The sequence below is a fragment of the Saprolegnia diclina genome, assembly GCF_000281045.1.
Source record: "Saprolegnia diclina VS20 unplaced genomic scaffold supercont1.12, whole genome shotgun sequence".
In the NCBI taxonomy this organism is placed as follows: Eukaryota; Oomycota; class Saprolegniomycetes; order Saprolegniales; family Saprolegniaceae; genus Saprolegnia; species Saprolegnia diclina.
This window is the reverse complement of record NW_008246079.1, coordinates 137,334-151,174: the sequence shown is the minus strand read 5'-3', so window position 1 is coordinate 151,174 and position 13,841 is coordinate 137,334. Positions and strand designations below refer to the sequence as shown.

Sequence of the window (13,841 nt, the reverse complement as noted above, 5' to 3'; positions counted from 1 at the left end):
TCGCCATACCGTCGTATTTTAACCAATGAACGTGATTTTTGCGACCGGGTCGTTACGGGCCAGTTGGAGATTTTGACGACGATGGCCGAGAGCCCCAACCTGCGGACGCAGGTCCAGACCAACCTCCTCGAGAAGATGATCAAGGCCACGAGCGTGGCTTCGCGCGGCTGGGTCGTCCTCGTGCTCGACGATGCGACGACGGCCGTCGCCTCGCCTGTCGTGCGCATGACGGACCTCACGGAGCGCGGGGTCTCGATCGTCGAGCGGCTCGAGCTCGTGCGGCAGCCGTTCCCAGAGATGGCGGCCATCTACTTTATCGCGCCGTCGTCGATCGACAAGGTGCTCGCCGACTTCAAGGTCCTCGACAAGCCCATGTACGGGTCGGTGCACATCTTCTTCAACGCGCGTGCCACGTCCGATGACGTGGCCAAGTTCAAGGCCTGTCCCGCGCTCTTGCCGCGCCTTCGCACGCTCAAGGAGGTCAACGTCGACTTTTTAGCGCTCGAGCGCGCAGCGTTCTCGCTCGATCTGCCCAACGCACTCCATACACTCTACTCGCCGCACGCGGCCCTTAGCGTCGACCCGCTGCTCCAGCGCATGAGCGCGCAGCTCGTGACGGCTTGCGCAACCCTCGAAGAGTATCCGTACGTGCGCTACAAGGCCGGGCAGCAAAAGATGGAGGTCCTCGCGCGCCTCTTCCAGGCCAAGATGAACGAGTACGTCGCGTCCAACAGCGCGTTTGCCTACTGCCCGTCGCGGTCGACCCTGCTTTTTGTCGAGCGATCGCAAGACCAGCTGTGCCCGCTCGTGCACGAAGTGACGTACCAGGCCATGGTCTACGACCTCCTCGACGGCGCCGGGCTACATGGCGACTCGATCAGCTACCCGGCCGACACGCAGACGGGCACGATGACCAAGCAAGCGCTTCTGAACGAAAACGACGCGCTCTGGACCGAGTTGCGCCACACGCACATTGCAGTTTGCACTTGCTATCTTGATCGTTTCTCGATACATTGATACTTTTCTAGGAAGTGAGCAAGGATATCGGCGGGCGCATGGCCGCGCTCTCAGCGTCAAACGCCGGCACGTCGCTGCAAGGCAAAGGCAAGGCTCCGGACGTGAGCCAGCTCGCGGCGGCCCTGCGCGAGTTGCCCGAGTTTCGCGATACGCTGAGCAAGCTCTCGCAGCACCTGTACCTTGCCGGCAAGACGCTGGACGAGTACACCAAGCACAACTTGCTCGGCGTCTCGACGCTCGAACAGAGCCTCGCGACCGGCGTTGACGACAGCGGCAGGAAGATCAAGCTCCCCAAAGTCCTGAAAGACATGGAGGACCTGCTCGGAGATCCCAAGATCCCCGCGTCGGACAAAGCCCGACTACTCGCCATCTTTATCATCACGCAGGTGCGATATGCGTCCGAGCGGTCGAGACGAGAGAGTATGCTGTGTGATTAGGATGCGGCCAAGGACGCGGACCGGCGCAAGCTCTTCCAGATCGCGCAGCTGCCGGTGGTGACAGACAAGGCGCTTCAGAACATGAAGTACCTCGGCGTGTTCATGCAGAAGATCGCGGTTGTCTCGAACGCAACGGGGCACAACTTGACGTCGGACGAGATCAAGGACGCCGCCAAGAAGGCGTCGAGCGCCGAGTACGCCACGGCCCGCTACGAGCCCAAGCTCAAGGGCTGGATGGACAAGCTTCTCAAGAAGACGCTGGATGCGACCGAGTTTCCGTATGTGATTGCACCGCCACCGACAAGCAACACGAGCAGCAGCCCCACCGCCGCCAAGAAGACAGAGCCCACGTCGTTGCGCAAGTACGCAGTATGCGCAACTGGACGCTTGCGACTCGTTATTAGGAAAATTGCTGCCAAAGTCACGGGCAAAAGCTCGGACGCCGCGTCGTCGACGGTACGACTTGGCATCTGCGCTTTCGCTTTACCGTCGATGCGGTGCCTAGACCAAGGACGCATTTACGGGCGAGAAGCTCATTGTGTTTATCGCTGGCGGTGCCACGTACTCAGAGGTAGACTGCTTCTGTCGCCGTCCCGCATGATGCATTTGCACCTAGCTGCGCAGCGTGTACGAGGTTCGCGAACTCGAGAAGCGCGACGTGGTCTTGGGTACGTCCCATCGGTGTTCCAGATGCAAGCACGAGAGGTTCGCCGTAGGCTCGACGTCGTTCTTGCGTCCAAAAGCGTATCTCGAGAGCTTGGTGACGCTCGAAGACGTCGCGCCGCCGGTGCTCAAGCCCATTCCTACGGACGCTGCGCTCGTGCACCCGTCCGACGTGCAGCTGGAGAACGTTGCTCTTGGCGACGGCAAGCACTAGAAGTAGAGATGGAGTGTGAATGTATGCTTTCTGAATCTGCTCTGTGGCGGCCTCGCATGTGCACTACATGTCACGTACTACAGGTTTAGCAACGTCTGGTGGTGGCTGCTACCCTAGTCCTTTGCTAGGACAGTAACCCTAATGCATGAGGGACACCAAACCGGCTTATTCTGGTGAGACATACCACTAGCGTTTCACTTCCAGTCCAACCGACGTCGATGGTTGTGGCGCGGGTGGCACTCGACGTGCCCGTGACGTCGGCATCGGTGCCGTGGTACCAGCACGCGCTGGGCGTCACGTACGTGGCAGCATCGATCGCCCTCAGCTTTGCGGCTCTCGAAGGGTTTGCGACGTACACGGCGACCGACTACTTTTGGCCTCAGTTTGGGTCGACGGCGCCGGTGCTCCGACAGATTCTAAACACCAACCTCTCGGTGCTACCGGCGACAGCATTCGTGCCCGTCGACGTCTTTGCGCCGTCGGCGACCATTCTCGGCTCACTCACCTCGGGCGTCGACACGGTGTACGTCCGGCGGCTCGTGTACAGCGACCTGACCGATCTACCCTCGTCGATTGCGAGTCTGCGGACGCTGAATGCGATGCAGGTGTCGGAGCTCGTGTCGCCCTACTGCTGGGTCGACCTGGATAAAGTATGGGAGCTCGCCTACACGTCCAAGCGCCAAGCCCGCTGCGTCGTTGCTGAGTCGTCGAACGCGGCGGTGCACCTCGCGGCGGTCCTCCGGAACATCGACTTTGACGCATGGCGGCACTTTACTCAAGGGCGATTCGACGCGCACGTCGGTGGGCCCATCGCTGCCACCGGGCCGTACGGCGCCTCCTGGCTCGACGCGTTAACTTCCCACACCCACTGGAGCCTTGGAGACGAAGCGCAGTTTTGGAGATCGGTCGGACGGCACTGGCACGGCCTTTGGTCTGCACGAGTCGGTCTTGGTCGAGAACGCACTGGGCATCCGTCTTCCGTGGCCGCTCAAGACGATACCAAGCGTGAACCGCGCGCGGTTCCGCAACACCTGCGTCTTCTACGACCTTTTGCTCAACGACTTGTACGCGATGAGCGCCATCCAGTCCATGGTGCGAAGTACGACTAACTACTTTGCCGATACGACGCCCGACATTATGGAGTGCTACAGCGTGTCGTGTCCGCTGTCTGGCGCGAGTCGCGCCCTCCACGATCAAGTGGGCGCTATCGCAGCGCTCGACGCCAAGTGGCTGACGCCGCCGCCGGCCTTTGTAGCGGCAGCAACAGCCTTTCGGTCGCAGATGATTACCGCATTCACTGCATCGCCCACGTTGCACGCGCTTCTGGTGGCACCAGCCGTGCTTCCACTCCGCCCCGTTCAGTGGGCCGACCCGTCACTGCGTTTCGTGAGCGGGAATCCGTGGTGTATCTACGGCGCCGCACTGCCATTTGTCCAGCAAACACTCAACTTTGACGACGTCTGTAGTCGCCAGATGCCGCTAACTTTGGCGTCGTCGCTGGTTGGCTCTGTTTTTGCGTTGACACAGCTTCCACATCTGGAAGGCGCGGCTGCGTGCGTGGCAGCGACCGACGCAGCTGGTTGCTTGGCCGTCTTTGAGGCAGCGCAAACCCTGTCCCGAAACCTAAGCGTGTTGCCTCTGGACGCCGCTGCATTGACCAGTCTCGACATTGGCCTCTTCCAGTACGTGGTCCACCAGACGCAGCTTCCGACGAACTCTATGGCAGCGCCAGCGGTTGAGATGCAGCCGCTTCTTGACGCTACCTTTGCTTTCTTTGGCTGGATGATGCTCTATGAGTGGGCTATCGGAGAGCGTGAAGTGATTTCGCTGCAAGGGGATGTTCAAACAATGAACATCATCTCGGTCGCGTACCCCGCGGCCGTGTCTTCTGTGCCACCGGCGCCAACGTCGCTCGGACCTTACTTGTGGTACTTTGCGGCGATGACGTCCGGTGTTCTCGGCGCCGTCGGAGCGGCGGCGATTGTCCTTGGCTACGGCACCCGCTTCACCTTGTGGGGCATGTTCAACCCCATCGTGTCGTCGGTCTGGATGGCGCGGCATCCCTTGGCTGCCCGCGGCACCTTGGCCTGCATCTGCCTCGCCACGGCTCCGACGTCGGTGCTCGACAGCTCGAAAACGCTTCAGCTCGATCCAAGACCGCGCGCTCTCTGGGCTTCTTTGACGCTGTCGAGCGAAGCGCTGTGGCTCCTCTGTCTCTGGTACGAGGTGGTGCTGCCAATTTTACGTCGCCCAGCCGCCAAAATGCTGGTGCGATGCGCTGCATGCGCATTTGTGGCGCTCGTGGGGTTGGATCAGGGCTGGCCTGTCACATGGAGCGTCTTTCTGGGGCGCTTGTGCGACTTGAACGACCTCACGGTTGTCACATGCTCGAGTGGCTCTGTCGCTGTGGGCAGTTGGCACCGACTTGTGGTCGTTGGCCTTGTGCTACTTGGCGTTGCCGTCGGCGCAGCTCTGCTGTCGCGGCCCGAGCGTCAAGCGGTTCTTCACAGGCTCTTGCCCTTGTCTCTACGGTCGTGCGTCAAGGCGGGGACGGTCGAGCTCGATGGCGCCAGTGCGTTTCTGTGCGGCGTCATACCGTTTTCAATTTGCGGTGTCGCGTACGTTGCGGACGTGAAGCTCTGGAGGGTTCTAGTGTGTGATGCGTACGACGTGGCGCTGCGACGACGCTCTATTGCCTTTGCCAACAGGTTCCAGCACTCGGTTCGCATTCGAGCTACCCCCGCGACTCGGCAACGCAAGCTAATGCACCATGTTCCGTTGCTTGTCACGGGTCTCGGGTACCTCGTCGCGACGCTGTCGAGTAATGTAGCGTACCTCTCGGTCATGTCGGAATCGCTCGCCAACGACTTTGGCTGGTCCGGCTTCAATACGTCGGGGACCCACGCTTTCCTCGCCTCGACGTTCACTTCGCTCGCCATGTCCTCGATCGACATTCCCGACCTCATACTGGATACGCCAACGCTGGGGGTACCAGCGTACTCGGACGCGCACGACGCTACCCAGTGGCAGCCCAACCTCGCCCGGCGTCAGCTCTTTGACGACGCCTCCATTACACTTACGACCGTCGTCGACGGCCTCCGGTCCATGGACCCGTGCCAGCTGCCGTGGATGTTCACCCAGTACTGCTGGCTCGACTTTGGTCGGAAATGGGCCATGGCTTCGTCGGCAGCACGGCAAGCACGGTGCGTCTCCTCCATGTCATTGAGCGGCGCCGTTTACTTGGAGGCACCGCTGCGCAACCTCAACGATTGGTCTGCCTGGCAGCGCTGTTGGGGCCGTTCGTTTGAAATCGGTGTTGGCTCTGCGCTGCAGACGTCAGCGACCGGACGGCAATGGCTCTCTGCATTGACCGCAGGCTTTGTCAACTCGGTGGACGACGAAGTTTCATCCTGGCGAGCTTCGGGTCTCTCGACCTTCCGGCTCCAGTGGCAAAACTACAAAACCACGGGATTCGACGACGCGATCGAGGTGACGACGGCGTGGGGGCTGTCGTATCCGCTAACGATCGCGACGTTCCCCCCCGAGATGCACACGGACCGACAGACGTCGATGCGGATGTACTGGTCGTTGGCCAGCGATCTATGGGCCGTCGCCACCAACGACAGTGGCATTGGGGGTGCGTCACTGCTTCGTGCGAGTGCCACGTATGCATTTACCAATACGACACCCGAGCAACTTCTTTTTGTCAATACGACTCTAGTGACGCCGTTGCAGGCCGGGCTCTGTGTGCTGCGAGACACCTTGGGTCCATTTGGCGTCGTTGACATGGTCTATATCTCGGTGCCGCCGCCGCTGCAACAGCTCTACGTCCTGCTAAACTCAGCGGTCGCCAACGTGACGACCACCGACAGCCTCGCCCAGTCGCGCTTTGCCGCGCTGCCAGAGAAAGCGTACGTTGGCGTGACGCCGTGGGAACTGCTGCATGCGACGAACCCGCCCGGCAACGTCGGCGGTAACCTCGTGTGCGGCAGCGACCTGGAGCCAGTCGATACTTCGATCGGCTTGACGGCCTTTGTCGGGTTTGAGACGCAGTGCAGCTGGTGGCGGTCCGAGGTAGTCGCGCCGTCGTCACTGCAGCTCCTCTTTGCGCTGGTCGCCATGAACGCGACCAGTGTCCTCGATCCGACGTTGGATTTTGACCAGTTTTGTGCGGCGGATGCGTTTCCAGAACCGACGTGCGCCACCATTCACGCCGATGTCTACGACTTTGCAGTTGCCTATACCTCGGCGTTGCCCCTCGCACCACTCGCCACCGCTGTCCATTCGACCGTCGACGACCTCGGCATCGTTGTGGCGCAGTACCTCCGCAACGCTTCGTCGCACGTGGAGCTCTACCAACGCCGCCTCTTCAACAGCTCGGACGACCGCGCGTGGCCGTTCTTTGGCTGGTGCTTTCTCTTCGATTGGGTCGTCGGCATGCGCGAGGTTGTTTCGTTTCAAGGTGATCTCGGGGTCGTGCGGCCCATCACCGCCGCGACGAGTCCCGTCGTCATCGTCCTCGACCCGACCGAGATCCCGACGGCGCTGAGCTTCGTGTTTCGGACGAGCGCCCAGTACGTCACTGTCGTGCTCATTGGCGTCACAGGGCTCATCGTGTGCTACACGATGACATCGCTCGGCGCCATTGACGCCTTCAGCCTCTTCGACCTCAACCGCATAGTCGGGCATGTCTGGGTCGGCCGCCTCCTCCTCGTCGTCCGTAGCGCCACCGCTCTCTGGCTTCTCAACACGAGCGGCTTGACGCTCCAAAAGATGGGAACCAGCGCAATGCTGCAAGTGCCGTCGACGCCGTCGTACAAGGTCGTGCTCGTCGAGTCCGAACTCACGTGGCTTGTCTACGTGCTCAACGATCTACTGAGCGGCGTCACGCAGCAGTACACGCCGTCGTACGCGTGGAAGAGCTCGCTCTTGACGTGGGCCGTGGCCGTCGGCTGCCAAGCGCCACGGCGCTACTCGGCGTCGCTCCACCGGCGATGCGTCTACGACAACATGGACGCCGGGCTTGTGTGCACCACCGGAAGCATAACGATTGGCCATCTCAGCGGTGTGGGAACCGGCGTCGTGATTGCACTATGCGCGATTGTCGGTACGGCGGCCATCTTGGAGCGTTGGCGCCTCCCAGCGCTATCGCCCATGACACTACAAACGCTCTATTTGAGCTCGGCCAGCTACTTTGCCCTGTCGCCAGACGCAGGGACGGTTGGTACCGACATCGATCCAGTGTTTGCGTTGATGGCAGGCCTCGTCTCGCTTCGCTGGCGCGGCAAGCTCTATGCTTTTGATATCAAGAGTTGGCGCAGCGTGCCCTGCCACGACGATGTGATCCGCGACGTGCTGCAGGCTTCGGTGGCGAGGCGGGCAGGTACCAGCAGCAGCAAACTCATCCACGTTCAAGGCGTCTCCGCGCATGACGCGCCATAAGCTCACTGTCATGTTGAATCGAGTCCTTTTGAATTCTGTTGCGTTATTTGTATCAAGTTGATATTATCACACCCAGAAATGCGGATTCAGGGGCTGTGACTATTCGAATAGTGTTGCAGTGACAATGGACTAGTACCAAATCAAGTTTCAACAACAACCGTCATCGTACAGTGTTAGAACCTAAACGACGGCAAATGAAGCTGGCGGAGGTCGGCCTTGCGTGGACTCGAGAGCACGATGTCGCCGTTGCGCAGCTGCTGCACCAAGTGCCCGAGCGGCACACCGTCCACTGTGCCAAAGTCAAATGGCACGTCCGCATGTCCGAAGTCACGGAAGAAGGACTGCAACGCCCCGGTGAAGATGACCCAGTCGGCACGATCGGTCAAGCAATCCACCACTGGGGCGGCAACGAGACACTCGCACTGGTCGTCTTGAGCAGTGCGTGATTCTCCTTCATTGTCGCTACCGCTGTCGTCGAGTTCAAAAGCTTCGGACGAAGCTGCAGCAACCGGCGTCGACTCTGGCAGCACGATCGGCCGAGGCAACGACGCACCGCACTCGGCAATGGTGGCGGACGACGCTGGTGGTGGCGACACTTCATCTTTCGCAGCGGCTTCTAGCAGCGCATCAACCGTCGACCGCGTCGCCGGCGGCAGCAGCCGCAGTTCTCGCGCCGACAGGAGCGTCGCGACCCAGCGCCCGAGATCCATGTTGTGCAGATGCGGCGGCCAGTCCTCCGTCGGCGGCACACGATACGTCGGCGGCACCGACGTCGTATGAAAGAGGGTGCAGTATCGTCGCAGTCCCGCAACGATCCGCGCCCACGTTTCCGTATCGTTGAAGACAAACCCCGTGTCGTCGAGCAGCTTCACCTTGCGCGGCTCGAGCGCCCATGTCTTCAAGCCGATGCGCCACGCAAGGTCACCGAGCGCCAAGCCGCGCCACGCCGACGGCCAATCGCCACCACTCAATGGCACGGCAAAGTCGCGGGCCACGGCCCCCGTGCCAAACGTGGCGCGGTACACGCGCAGGAGCCCGAGGACGCCGTCAAAGTCTGGCAAATCGGGCGCCAACTCGAGTGTTTGCGTCCACTGAAAGTCGGCGTCGGGGAGTTCGTACAAGTGAGTTCGAATGGCATCGACGGCGCACGAGAGGTCTATGTGATGCGTCGGCGCCGGCCAAATGCTGTCGTTGGCCGGGACAAGAAAGCCCGGCAGAATCTCGACGGGGCCAAAGAGACGGCGGAACACGAAGAGCGCTTGGAACACGGTGTGCAGTGGCACGAAGCGGGTTCCGACGGTTGTTACGCCAGGAAGGCGCGTTATACAGCGCAGCGTCGACGGCGTCGGGTGCCAGGGAAAGCCGATCGCGTCGAGCGCAGCCTCCAGCTCGGACGGGAGCCCCTCGGTGGCCGCGCGCAACGACGCGACCACGTCGTGGAGCCTTATGCCGTGCAGATGCGTCGGGTAGTACATCGGCACGACGTACCGTTTCGGGGCGACGAGGTGCCCGTGCTCGGCGCGAAACCAAGCGAGCGCTTCCAGCTTGTCGGCAAGCGTATGACTCCAGAGACAGCGCGCCGGTTTGGTAGCAGCGATCGGAGGATCGGGCTGCCTTGGGGCAATGCCAACCGGACGATCGTCGCCAACCGCTGGCGACGACGACGGTGGGCGAGTCGGCACGTCGTCTGTGGTTTCGGAAGCAGTTGCGATCGTCGTTGTGGGCGACATGACACCGAGCGCGGCCAGCGGCGCCTTGTACTGCGCATGCATCGACCGACGCGTCTTCAGAAAGGTAACGACGGCACCGAGCTGCAGCCCGTGGCTGTCGGGTCGCCATGGCGCGGTTGCTGGCACGGCAAAGTCACTTGGCACCTCCGTGTGGCCAAACACCGAGCGGAACGTCGAGAGAGCGTCGAGAACGACTGCCCACAGCGCCGCCGTGTCGGGTGTCGGTGCCACATTTGCAAAGCCCGCGACGTCCAGCTGCGTTGCCGACGGCAGCATCTGCACCGCCTGTGCTGCGTTAAAGAAGTGATACAAGCGGCCGAGGGGCAGTCCGTGAAGGTTGATCGGCCACGCAGGATAGTACGGCACGACGAATGCTGGAGGGACGTCGATGCAGCCGTTGAAGCGGTGGTACAGCCGCAGCCCGTCGACGATGCGCGCCCATGTCGCTGGCGTGTTGAAGAGGAACCCCGTGTCGCTCAACTGCTGCACCTTGTCGGCAGCAAACCCCGCCACGAGGAGGCCGACGCTGTACGCGATCTCACCGAGCGGCGCCTTGTGCCACTGCGTCGGCCACGCACTTGTCGACGGCACGATAAAGTCGAGGCCGATGCCGCCGTGGCCAAACTGCGCCGTGTAGCATCGTAGGAGCTCCAGCAACGACGCCCACGACGGCAGGTCGGAGCAAATGCCGAGTGCATGGAGATCCTCCGCTTCATTGGCGCTCAGGTCGTAAAAGTGGTGTCGCAGCAGCGTCAGGACAGGCCTCAAGTTGATGCCGGCTGCGTCCGACGGCCATGGAGCGCGCAACGGCACACTGAAGCCGGGCGGGACGATGACGTGGCCCGTCTTTGCCTTGTAAGCGCGTAGCGCGGCCAGGAGCACGGAGAACGTGGCTACTTTGCGTGAGAGCGACGTTGTGACCGAGATCGCACCGGGTTTGAGCTGCCAGAGAAAGCCGAGGGCGTCGAGCGACGCAAGCTTCTCCGGCGGCAACAAGTGCCGTCGGTGCCTTAGCGACACGGCGTAGGCCCCAAGCGCCCATCCGCCCAAGGGCGCGGGCCACCGATCGTCGAAGTAGTCGACGACAAAGTCCCGCGGGACCGCGAGGTCGCCAAAGAGGTGGCGGTACAGAGCGAGCGCGTCGACCTTCTCGTCGTCGATGCCGCGGAGATCGACCCGGCGGCGCTTGCGCGACGGCGACACGGGGCGGGGAGCGTAGCGCAGTAGCGCCGGCGTCACTTCGGGCGGCAGCTCGACAAGCGTGCTGAGCGCCAATAGCGTCTCTTTCGGAACTAGTAGTAGCGCCACAGCCTTTCGAAGCTCGACCACATAGCGGCCGAGGCGTAGGCCAACCAGCGGTCGATCCCAGTCGTCGGGCACGACAAAGTCGCTCGGGACATCGGCATCACCGACCTTGGCAACATGCATGCGAAGGCCGCGCACGATGCCCGCCCATGTCGCCGGGGTTTCAAAGACGATGCCGAGCGCGTCGAGCTCGGGCAGCATGGCGTGTGGCAGCACGTGGCGCTTGCGGCCAAGGTACCAGGCGAGCTCGCCAAGCAACGCGTGATGGAAACGTTGCGGCCACGGCGCCGCCGCCGGGACGACAAACTCGATGGGCACAGTGTGTTCACCGGTGCTCTTGACGTAGAGCGCGAGGAGCTGCTTGGCGTCGCCCCAACGCGGCAGCCCGTTGCAGAGCGAGAGGCCATGCACCGTCGCCACATCGGCGTCCGAGAGCTCAAAAAAGTGAGCGCAGAGCGTCTGAGGAGCGCGCGCGAGCAGCACATTCGACGCTTCGTGCGGCCACGCAGCGTCGTTCTCTGGCACGAGAAAGTCGTCGGGCACGACGAGATGGCCGTGGCGCTCACGGAAGACTTCAAGGGCACGGACGAGCGCGGGCAGCGGAACGTGGCGGACGCTGACGGCGCCGTTGACGTAGACGACGCTGCGGTGCATGTTCCTTGGCGGCGGCGACCATTCAAAGCCCATCGCGTCCAGCTGCGCAAAGCGGTCGGGCGCGTACATGGCCGCATCGTAGCGGGTAGCTGACGAGGACTTGCCAAGCGCGACACCACGCAGCGATGTCGGCCACAGATCAGTGGCTGGGACCACATAGTAGTACGGGATGCGGCAATGGCCGTGGAGGTAGCGGTAGATGATCCATGCCTGGAGCTGGGTCGCCCACACCAGCGTCATCCTCTTCAATCCAACACCGTGCCAGTGTTTTAAACATGTTTTAAACTTACGCATAATTGTTTTAAACCCATTTCGACTCGGCCATCCACCCGCTGCAGCGAGAAGTGCCAGGCGATACTAGCGCCCTCCGTGCGTGCTCTGTCCTAGCACGGTTGCTGCGTAGCGTGGGCGTGAGCGTCGGCAGAACGCCCGCGCAGAGCCACATGCGGCCCAACCAGTATGTTTTTTACTTAGCTACAGACATTAAACAAGGCGCGGACGACGCTGCTGCTGGCGACAGAAGTCGATGCTGTTGCTGGGCGCCGCGTATGCCATACGCTGTGCTGGCGACTGTCTACCTCGCTCTCAAGCTGCTTGAGCGCTCGTGCCCGTTGACCTGCAACCGAATTTCGAAGAGTCGATCAACTTCGATGCTGTTCCCGCCAAACACGCCAAACTTCATTCGCAGCCGAGGGTCAACTGATACCTTGGCGCAGCGGAGACTGAAGGCCCTCGATAAGCAAGAGCTCGGCGACCATGAGGCAGCTCGGTGGGTGCACTGTGCAGCTCGGTGCTATCTTGGACTGTAGGCAACCTCTTGACGTACGAGTACAGTTGCGGTGATGAGCACCAACCACTGCGACGCGGGTGGTTATTATTGCGCTTCCGAAGACACAGTATCAACACCCGAAGTCTTCTTGCGTCTAGTGTGGCAATGCGACATAGCGTCCATAGTCCACCCCGTCACAGTCCAGCTCTGTCCATTCGTAAATCCCGTGTCCCGCCACTTCTTTGCGTCGACTAAAGAGCTTCGACTAGCGCGTTCGAAAGCGACTAGAGACTTAGCGACTAATTGAGATATCGCCGAAATCATGACCCTAATGATGTACAGGTTGTCCTGCAGTAAGTCAGTTTTTGTTTGGTCAAAAAGGGCGGGGAAAAAGCGCCTCCGCCTGAATTGGCCAATCACAGCGAAGGACGCCATCGACCACCACCAGACAGACCGGCCATGAACCTCAAGCGACCCCTGTCGCCGCCAGCCAAGCCGCGCCGCGCCGGCACCGCCATCGACGACGACGCTTGGCTCGACGTGCTCTTGGCGCTCAAGGTCTACCGACTGCTGTACGGCCACTGCAAGGTGCCACTGTCGTTCTTCATCCCGCGCCTCGACCACACGCCGACAGCGTGGCCGCTGCATTTGACGGGCATGCGCCTCGGCGCCTCTGTCAAGACGCTGCGCACGTGCTACCTTCCCGTGCGCTACGTCTTAGCATTGGATGCGATCGGGTTTGTGTGGCGTCAGGACGGTCGGCTGATCCCAACGGGCGCATCGCTCTTTGACGAGATCGACGCGGTGCCGTTCGCTGCCATGATCGCCGCCCTCGAAGAGCATGTCGCGACGCACCAGACGACGGCGATCCCGGCGCAGGCGACGTTTGTGCACACAAGTGCGTGGCATCGGTCGTGGACGTACGTTCTTGCGGACGTCGTGCCGGAGCTGGAAGCTCATTTTTACCAGCTCTCGGACGCGCAGATGGCTCGCCTTGGCGACCTCGGTTACTGCCAGCGACTTCCGCTCTGGGACGACCTCATGGACTTGTTGCAGCGGTACTACACGCACGTTGTGCCGCCGGGCAGTGGCGTCGCCATCGACTTTGTCGTCCCAGGTGACGCTGCTGCATGGCCACGCCAATGGCACGGTCTCGAGCTCGGACTGCTCTTTTGGTCGGTCGGTCTCACATGCACGACGCTGGCTGAGAGTCGGAAGCGCGATCTCAAGACGCACAAGTATGTCTTCAACACGGTGCACACGTGGGCCACGGTGATCGAAGCACTCGCGACGTACGAGAGCGTGAGTGCGACCAAGTCGTTCGTCCTTGGCCGCTCGTACGTGACACCGACGACCGCGCTGTGGCCGGAAGCGCTGCGTGGCTATCCGCTGGGTCGGTGGTACGAGGTCATGTGTCGTGCCGAGACGAGCTTGCTCTTGCCGTATGTGACGCAAGATGCGCTTGTGGGTCTCCGGGGTGGCCACCGACTCTTGCCGCAGGAGCTCTTGACCGAGTCGACGACGGCGCACGCCTACTGGGACGCCTTCCTGACCGCGTACAAGTGCATCTGTGCGAACGCAACAACGATTCCGCCCAAGTTTGTCATGCC

General features: G+C 61.7%; 4 protein-coding genes across 4 annotated transcripts; 3 read left to right on the top strand and 1 right to left on the bottom strand.

Annotated features, from left to right (window-relative positions):
* The first annotated feature begins 73 nt into the window (after nt 1–73).
* On the top strand, nt 74–2,373 carry SDRG_04748 (hypothetical protein). The gene is made up of 7 exons (XM_008610432.1): nt 74–978; nt 1,029–1,403; nt 1,455–1,816; nt 1,859–1,910; nt 1,960–2,025; nt 2,071–2,122; nt 2,171–2,373. Exons 1-7 carry the CDS (start codon nt 82–84, stop codon nt 2,329–2,331), a joined length of 1,965 nt encoding a protein of 654 aa, XP_008608654.1. The 5' UTR covers nt 74–81; the 3' UTR covers nt 2,332–2,373.
* A 167-nt stretch (nt 2,374–2,540) lies between these two features.
* On the top strand, nt 2,541–7,809 carry SDRG_04747 (hypothetical protein). The gene is made up of 2 exons (XM_008610431.1): nt 2,541–3,181; nt 3,225–7,809. The coding sequence occupies exons 1-2, from the start codon at nt 2,550–2,552 to the stop codon at nt 7,771–7,773; spliced, it is 5,181 nt and encodes a 1,726-aa protein (XP_008608653.1). The 5' UTR covers nt 2,541–2,549; the 3' UTR covers nt 7,774–7,809.
* Nucleotides 7,810–7,913: 104 nt separating this feature from the next.
* SDRG_04746 (hypothetical protein) lies at nt 7,914–11,707 on the bottom strand. Its single transcript, XM_008610430.1, has one exon. It carries the CDS (start codon nt 11,700–11,702, stop codon nt 7,947–7,949), a length of 3,756 nt encoding a protein of 1,251 aa, XP_008608652.1. The 5' UTR covers nt 11,703–11,707; the 3' UTR covers nt 7,914–7,946.
* A 983-nt stretch (nt 11,708–12,690) lies between these two features.
* On the top strand, nt 12,691–13,741 carry SDRG_04745 (hypothetical protein; the record flags this gene model as incomplete). Its single annotated transcript, XM_008610429.1, has 2 exons — nt 12,691–13,673; nt 13,732–13,741. 2 exons carry the CDS (start codon nt 12,691–12,693, stop codon nt 13,739–13,741), a joined length of 993 nt encoding a protein of 330 aa, XP_008608651.1.
* Between the last annotated feature and the right edge of the window lie 100 nt (nt 13,742–13,841).